Consider the following 9,121-nt stretch of genomic DNA (forward strand, 5'->3'; position numbering starts at 1 on the left):
GCCAGGCTGGCCTACTCCACCCCTGCATCTAGAACGCAGCCAACGCAGGCGCAAAGCCGCCATACATCCTCGGCAAGGTCCGCGCCGGAGCCGCACGCGTCTTAGAGAGAATTCTTTCCTCCCTCTTTCACGTACCCGTACCGCCGCGATACCCGGCCTCCAAGGTATGCCGCATCATCGCTGACACGCCCTGGTGCGGGGTTGCCACGTCCGTCGGAAAACCAGACTCGAGCGCCAATAAATTGAAAGTGTTCCGGATTATACTCAAAAGGCCCTTTCCAATGGTATAGAAGAGTGACTCATCGGCTCTGAGTCACTGTTCTATACTATTACCTGAAATTGTAAACACGACCCTTATAATATAGAGTGGCGTTTGTGTGATTTCAAGTGTGGACGCCTTATCGCAGAAGTGGCGTACCTAAGAGGAGGCCGGGAATACTGGTGGTTCTGCACCGGCCCGACCAACACTGGCCGATCTGAGCAGGGACGGCTTATTTGCACTGTCATTTTGGAGGCCTATTGCTCATCATGGGTATGTCCTATAGTAATGAGTGATGTCAAAATTCAATTACGAGAATATAAACATTGCAATAAAGTATCAGTCAATACTGTACGGCATGCCTAAGTTGAGATGTAGGCCTCCAAAGTTGAATGTGCAGATGAGCCGAAAAGCAGATCCGCCTGTGATGACCGTCTCTTCTCAGATCCGCCAATGTTGGCCGGGCCAGCGCATAACCGCCAAAGTTCTGCGCCTCTTCACAGCTACGCCACTTATGCAGGCATACGTCGGTGTCCTCTTATCAGAATTACAGTCAGCTCTCTGAAACTTGAGAACTAACAAAGAATGACAGTGCGCTTTACAAACCTCGAAAACCAACCGGCAATGGCGATACAATTGGATACTTATGCAACGTCGAAAGCGATCCTTTCTCATATGATATATATAGTTTAAACCGTATTATAGCAGTAGTAGCCGCACGGCATGTCAACTATATTTCGTTTTTGTGGTTGATATATCTCTGAAAAGGCTGGAGTTCAAATGACCAAATAGGATAAATTAAATGCAAACTTCAGCAATCCTGCTCATGTTTTTTTATAACTCTAATCGTACAAGAGATAGGTACGCCAATAATCCCAAAACACTTTTAGCTTGCATTGCAAGCCCTACAAATAATTGTAGATTTTTCACAACCGTCCCGTATGCGAGTTAATTTCGATATGTCCAGTAAGCGTTCAGTTTACTTTTCTAAGTATGAAAGATAAAATTTATACTTTAAAGTGGCGACGACAATCTTATCTGACTACTCAAAGTTGAATAGCATTTAATGGTGAGGCCGAGTCTACATAAACAGCCTTTTTGACTTCACTCTTACTGTGCAGTTTGTACACGCCTGACCATGTTTCAGACTTACATATTTCTTGTTCTCTCGCTTTGCGCTGCTGCGGTGAGTGACTTTTTGGGGCGGAAAAACATCAAGATCATCCAACTGGCCATTGCTTTGCTCCTCAGGAAAATAGCTTCACACGAATAAAAGAAAAGAATTACCTAAATTAGTTAATGCATTCGTTAATATGGCCTTAGATCACAATATTAGCTTGCTTATTTAATTCTTAGCTAAGATGGCTAACATATTAGCTTTACAGCTTTAGTTCCTGTTTTATCTAGACACCTGTTATGGCTAATATCTTACCCCTCTCAGCTAAAAAGAAGATAGCCCAGCTTTAATTCTGATCAAAGGCCATAGTAGCGAATGGCAGACCTGTGAATTGAAGGGTTTGGGGAAATAGTCACTACATAAAAACTACCCGCGACATCAATTAAGGATAAGGATTAACTGTGTACTAAGAGCATGGATGCTAATTTTACTGGTGCGCGCACTCTCCAGGAACATACTTATCTTCACCTCCAACTCTACAATGCAGTCTGTTTTGTGTGCACGATTGTGCTGGAACGGGTTGGTCTGCGACTGTCAACAAAATTGCTACTCACTCTAAAAAGATGCCGCTAGTTGTTGACCTGGGGTTTTTGCAAATTTTGAGATAGCAGTACTCAAAAAAAATCATATAGCTAAAATACGAAAAATTAAAAAAAAAATGTCCACTGTGATTTTGTTTGAGTACTTCCATTTCGAAATTCACAAAACCCCCAGGTCAACCACTAGGGGCATCTTTACAGAGTAACTAGCAATTTTGTTGACCGTCGCAGATCCATCCGTTGCGCTGATATCGTGCACACCGAGAAGGACCGCATCGTTGCAGTTCAAGGCGAAGATCGGCATGATCCTGGAGAGTGTGCGTACTGTTGCCAAAGGCAAAATTAGAGTCCATCTATGCTCTTAATACATCTTTAATCCTAAATCGATGCGGCGTGTGGTTTTTATGTAGTGACGATTCTTGCAAACCCTTACATTTCACAGGTCTGCCCCCTTAACTCGTTTAACTAATTCTTTGTTTCCCTTGCTATTTGCAATATTCGAAATTACTACTTGAAAAAAGAACGTCAACGCTAACGCGGAAGCAGATGATACTGTCAAAGTTGCAATAAATAAGTGAAAATGACGATCAAAACTGTTTCCACCTTTTATTGTTATTACGTCAATTTAATAACGAGTGGTCGGGCGCGATACACGCAATCAGGTTCTCTCTTACTAAGATACTTAAGTTTAAGTGCTCGATTCTGCACTCAATGCACTGTAAAAAATAACGGTCTACCTACGGTGATATAACAGCTTGGATTTTACAGCATGGTACGGTACGGTATGATCACAGCGCCTCACCGTTATTTTAAACCGTAGAATGTGATTTCAGTTATAATAATACTACGGTTGAAATTACGGTGCTCTGGAAACCCGAGTGTGTACTTGAACGCAGGAAATACTGCGTACTTGTTGGTATTTAGTATTTCCTGCGTACTTGGCCATGTATTCAGTATTTCCTGCGTACTTGGCCATGTATTCAGTACTTAGTGCGTACTTGGTTAAGTACGCGGGAAATACTGAATACATGAGTAGATACACAGATCACAAGGGATACCTGGGTCGACACCACAGTATTGGTGCGGGAAGTAATAAATTTTTATGAAATGTTGATGGTAATACTAAACACGATTCAAAGTAAAATAATTGTAATAGAAACCTATACAAGTTTATAGTAATATGGCATAGATTCTCTTGTTGCAGTTTCTAACAGCTTCTGATTCCTGCTTTCAACTTATTTATTATTATGTCTCTCAATAAGTTGCGGCTGGAGGCCGAACAGTTCAGCAAATCAAGAGAATAGCATCTTTATTAAATTTGTATGAAAGAAAATGCGTCCTCTCTCTAACTGTTTTTATTAATTTCTCCTGTTTTGTCCATTTTGCAACTCAATCAACTCACCATATCGCCCCAACCTACCCATTGCAAGGGCCACCTGCAGTCTTGATTTATGCACCAAAGTTAAACCATGCTGTTGTAGACAGATGTTCTGGGTTGTGTTGACTGAAAGGCACCATTTCTTTGGATGATAAGGGATAGCAAAACCACACTTTCTTAACAAATATGATTGGTTGTTAGTAATGAAATTTATTACTTACCGCAACAATACTGTGGTGTCGACCCAGGTATCATGTATTCAGTATTTCCTGCGTACTTAACCAAGTACGCACTAAATACTGAATGCGTGGCCAAGTGCGCAGGAAATACTGAATACATGGCCAAGTACGCAGGAAATACTGAATACCAACAAGTACGCAGTATTTTCTGCGTTTAAGCACACACTTGGGTTTCCAGAGTGAGGCGCTGTGATCACACCGTACCTGGTACGGTCCAAGAACGGTTTGCAATTGGTTAATAATTGACGGTCCAAGACCGTTGTTAGACCGTAGGTTTTTCTCACAGTGTGTCGTTACGTGCTGCTCAAAAACCACCATTCCCTTACTTGCTAGTCAAACGCTACCGAGTCAATATATGAACACCCTCAACTGCGAAAACGTGTAAGAGGCTTAACCACCATCATTTTTCTCGCTTTGGGAGCCAGATCGTCAGGTTTTCCAGTTTCTCATGTTAAAACCCATATGGAACAGTTTTCTGAGAAATACCACAAAGTCTCTCACATATCTTCCAGCCATACTTATATATTTAATTTTCAGAGAGGCTTCGATTACACCGATGGACAGTACCGAGAGATCGATAATCGCCTGACTGACTGCCTGAAAAACGTACCCGAGACGTACAATTCGGGGGTCTTGAATGCCCCAGGCACAGACTGCAGGTACAGTGCGGGCCTGTACAAGGTTAACGAAGGCGTAGAGAAGGAGGCCCTCACAAACCTAATCATCGAATGCCTCGCGGAGAGAGAGGTTGATGCCGACAGTATGGATACAGCTAGACAATGCCTCGAGAAGTCCCTCGCCATTGACCTTCCTACAGATACCATTGACCAGGTAAGGGCAGGGCACCTGCGCACTGGTGAACCAAGTTCTTAAACGCAACATTGCACCTTCCAATTCACCGTACAAACAGCTCTCTCAATGTCATGTTTTAAATGTCCTTGACCAGCAACAGATAAATTACTGCTCTGGAATGACATTTATGTCATTATTATTATAGAGTAGCACACGAAAAAAAGGTCCTTGACTTTCTAGAATTGCAACGGACTATTTTTCACCGTATAAGAAGGCTGAGCAAAATTGCGTTAATTTTTAAATAGTTACTTTGATGACAACTTTACACAAAATTGTTATTCAAGTGGTACTGACAATGAATAAGGTTTCTCATATTGTATTTATGTAGCAATAAATGTGCCTCATGTGTGAATGTGCACATGTAGCGCCCCTATCTGGGGAAAGTTGCTAGTAACCGTTTACACTTATATATAACTGATTGTGGAAGTTAAATACTTGCAATCGGTCAACTCGGTAGCAGTGCACTTTGCAACTGTTCCTCTGTCTTGTTATCATTTGATATCTGTTCTGTTTCGCTTTTTCCCGCAGAACCGTTACTCACCTAATGAGATAGCAGAATTAAACGATCGTATGGCCGCTTGTGTTGACTCGGTGGAGGCAGACGATGTCACATTCGCATTTACTACAGCTGGCAATGATTGCCGCTACATGGCAGGCGAGTACAATCTAGACCAAGGCGTTCCCAAGGAAAACTTGACCGACCTCATCGCACAGTGCCTTCGGACCCAGGGTGTCAGTGAAGAGAAGGTGACAGCAGCCACGCACTGTCTCAGAGAATCACTTGCCAAGGACCTCGGGATGGACAAGGTACGAAAACATGGCCGATATAACGAATACAGGAACTTTTGGAGGCATTGACGGGCACTGATGCCAGTCGGAATGTGATTTCCTCTATTCAATCGTACTAATTTATTATCTGCATTCAGTGACCATAGTGGCCGATCAAAAGAGCGCCTTTCTTCAAGTTATGACTCTCATAGTCAACTAAAAGATATGGATGTGTACTTCATGCAAGCGCATTTTTAATGCTTTTTTAATGAACTGAAAAAATGTTCATTAATCTAAATGGGGGGTGCGTAGTACAATTCATTTATAGCTCGCACAATCTCGCATAGTTCTCCGTTTTTGCATTTCTTGCATAGGCTGGCTGGCACTCACAAAATAGCATTCCCGCTGTGCCACAAAATCTCGGACTGCAGAGGAAGTCAAAGTACATTACCAATTTTGCTCGCTTTCCCAGTAAAGGGGGAAAAGGTCAATTTTGATAATTTTTACAATTTAAAATATTGCTTCATGGTGTGATTTTGTTTAAAAATTTCGCAACCCACATCTTTCAACCAAATGAGGGCGTTAAGTGTTTACGATTTCACAATTTAGCCGACTGTTAAGGTGATGGGCTGCTATTGCGAGGCTGTTGACAGTATGTGCCCCTGACAGTATGTGCTCCACTCTTCCTCGGCCATATGTACGCCAGACCACGTCTCGCGTTATAGGCTTCGCCGTGCTTCGCGATATATGACGAAACAGTGTTCCGCTGCGACGCACCTGGCCCCTACCACCTGCCCGTCTTTTTCTTCTTCCCTAATCACCTGCTCACAGACAACTCCTCTATTTCTTTGCAATATCATGGATAAAAATTGTTCGTTACGCAGGAAAGCATTTAAGCTGGGTGTAATACCCTATTACAATTTTGACACTGTATTAGTTACTAAAATTAACCAACTGCTCATTGCCCATAGCTTCCCTACTCGGACTACCAGATCGCAGTTATAGACGTCCGTATGGTAAAGTGCCTGGACGCCGTGACCGACACCTCAAAGGCGGGCTACTTGGCATCACCTGGAACTGCGTGCCGTTACTTTGGCCTCGAACAGTTGCGGGCTGGCGTGCAGAGGCGGGACCTGGCCAACATGGTCGTGGCCTGCCTCAGCGGTCAAGGAACAGCGCCTGACGCCGTATCGGCAGCTCAGCAATGCCTCGGCTGGTCGCTGTCCAAGGACTTAGACGAAGAGCTTGTTGAAGAGGTACATGCCGGTTGGTTCGTCATGCTGTAAAAAAGCTCCAGAGCAGGTCTATGCAGCTGGAAATGGGGCCGCTCTTGCCAGCCCATGGAATAGAGAGCGAAATTGGTTGGGAGGCGTAGCGCTACCGCCAGTTCCGCTCCGCTCGCCTTCAAATCAAAGTTTTGCGCCTATGCATCCCCAGCCGATTGAGGCTATTGAAACGCACCTATCGTGTTTGCAATTTTCCTGGGTAAAACGTATTTCTTTCAAAAAATTATTTAACATTCAGTTGGTTACGTTGAATTCGCAACACTTCTAATTGTTCGAAAACAATCGTGTTTGCACGCATTTGCGCGTCGCAATTGGCAAACGTGTGTAAATAACAACAAGAAGATAGTGCAAGTCGATCGTTTGGCTTCTGCATTACACGTGTAAAGGTATAGTTTTGTTTCTTTAAAGGCAACGATTTCGTGCACATCCTAACCGATTGCGATTTTATTTCTAAATCTGGACAAATTTTGTCAAGCTTTACTCAATTTGTCGTGCGTTAGAAACAAAATTGCAACCAGTTTGAATGGGCACGAAAGACGTTTCCTTTTAGGGACATAATGGACTCTTTGCACTTGGAGTGTTGTTAAAAGTGCATTACTAGATGTTCAGCTGCTAAATCTTAAAGCTACTGCCTCATTCAATAATATATTTGGAGAATGACCTGAGGTGTTTCGTATTCGCAGAAATTATACACGGACGACCAAATCGATGAGCTGGAGGTCCGCTTGGCCGAGTGCCTCGACGTTGTGCCAGGCAACTTCCACTCGTGCAGCGGCGGGGAGCGCTACTGCTGGAACGTCCCCGGTGACATCTGTCGCACAGAAGCCGGCGACAAGCTGTACAACGGCTTCGCGAAGGAGGCTCTGACCGACGAGATTGTGGGATGCCTCGACAGCCAGGAGGTTATGCCAGTTGACGTGTTCACGGCCCGAGAGTGCCTGCGCGCTTCACTAGCCAAGGACTTTTCTGCTGTAAATAGCTACCAAAATTAGATGGTACGCAGAAACAAATAACATTCTGATACAAGAACTAATGCATAAAACTGAATCCATCTCAATTTATGTGTGCGTCTTCTGTTGGGCATAGGTTCTGTTCTTACAAACTCCTAAACTGTAAAAAAAGGTTTTACTGAATTTTCAGTACTTTAAGTCTGCAGGTTTATTTTAATAGACCAGTAGTCTGAAAGTTCAGACTGCACCCGGGTCTGAAATTTCAGTAGTGCCTTACCATACTACTTTTTCTGAAAATTTCAGACAGCCAGTATGAAAATAGTTTTGAAACTGTTAAAATCGAACACATATCCAGCGACTGAATAGTTGCTGGGGTAGAAGACTAAGCCCAGCAGGTGAAGACAAATCTGTTGATTCCGTACTGCCCATGATTGGGATCGAACTGCCAACCATTAGATAAGAAAGCCGCCACCTTCACCGTTCGGCTGCCGGCTACCTGTGTACGGGTGTCGACGGCTACTGGTATGCTTCGTCCACCTATCCGGCGGACTATCCACTCGAGATTCATACCGGGGGTCGTGATGAGTTTATTATCCAAACAATGTAGTCTACTAACATCTACTAACAAAGTAAAGTAAATCCCAAATCACGTGACCCTAGTGAAAAAAGATCCTCCTCGTGAAAAGTGCGATGTTGGCGGGACCCACATTCTTTTATAGGGTATTTCAATAGAGTGCTGCCCGGAACTAAGAAGAACAAAACCGGATACAGAGAGCGGTGGTGGGGGCGGGCGCGCGGAAGAGCGGCGGGTTGGAGCCTCCCCGCGCGCCCTCCGCTCCTCCGCACGCCCGCCCCCACCACCGCTCTCTGTATCCGGTTTTGTTCTTCATAGTTCCGGGCAGCGCTCCATTGAAATACCCTATTGAGTCCGTACAGGCCGTGATGAGTTTATTGTCCAAACAATGAATTCCTACGAACATCTACTAACGAAATCGTGTGCCGCTGGTGAAAACAGATCCTCGTGGTGAAAAGTGAAATACTGGCGGGACCCATATTGTCTTATTGAGTCCGTATAGGCCGTGATGAGTTTATTGGCTGAGCGATTAGCGAAGCCCATTACTCCACTGACCGAAAAAGGTTCATTCTGTTTGTGTGTTTGTGCGTGTGTTTGTTTGACTGTCCGCACGATAACTCGAGAATGGGTTGAGATAGCGATCTGGGATTTTTAGGGTCGTTTTGTTTCAGAAAAAGACAGATCGAGTTCGATGATAAGCATTCTAGCTCAAAAATTGACTTTAAAAAGAATCAAAAACCATAGGTCTCAAAATGAACTTTTTGCAGATATTGTTTGATGAGTTCCAAAGAGGTACTCGTCGAAGTAGAGCCCTTTGGGCGGAAATTCCGTCCGTTTAGCTCTATCTTGTACCGTTCGGGTGCTATGGGGCATTTCTTGACGAAAAGAAGGTGAAAATGACCAAATGGTCTATTAAATCGTAATAAAAAAAACACTTTATTTCAAATAATTGTATAAACACTGCTATTAGCCTGTATCGGGTGTCAGCGCCGCAGGCCAAGCTATATGTGCGCCAGGTGCGTCGCAGCTTAACAGTGTTTCGTGAGATATCGCGAAACCTGTTACGCGAGACGTGGTCTGGCGTACATCTAGCTAGTTA

The 9,121-nt window shown here is 43.9% G+C and overlaps 1 protein-coding gene across 2 annotated transcripts; it reads left to right on the forward strand.

The window, feature by feature from the left end:
• The first annotated feature begins 1,278 nt into the window (after positions 1-1,278).
• On the forward strand, positions 1,279-7,555 carry LOC113209407 (uncharacterized). Of its 2 annotated transcripts, none has more exons than XM_026426894.2 (5): positions 1,279-1,445; positions 4,130-4,423; positions 4,973-5,251; positions 6,184-6,468; positions 7,182-7,555. In XM_026426894.2, exons 1-5 carry the CDS (start codon positions 1,398-1,400, stop codon positions 7,488-7,490), a joined length of 1,215 nt encoding a protein of 404 aa, XP_026282679.1. In that variant the 5' UTR covers positions 1,279-1,397; the 3' UTR covers positions 7,491-7,555. The 2 variants fall into 2 exon arrangements, with proteins under 2 accessions (XP_026282679.1, XP_052129030.1); XM_052273070.1 differs by lacking the exon at positions 1,279-1,445 and adding an exon at positions 2,263-2,292.
• Positions 7,556-9,121: the final 1,566 nt, after the last annotated feature.

Source organism: Frankliniella occidentalis, unplaced genomic scaffold (genome assembly GCF_000697945.3).
Source record: "Frankliniella occidentalis isolate FOCC.00 unplaced genomic scaffold, Focc_3.1 Scaffold243, whole genome shotgun sequence".
NCBI classification, from domain to species: domain Eukaryota; kingdom Metazoa; phylum Arthropoda; class Insecta; order Thysanoptera; family Thripidae; genus Frankliniella; species Frankliniella occidentalis.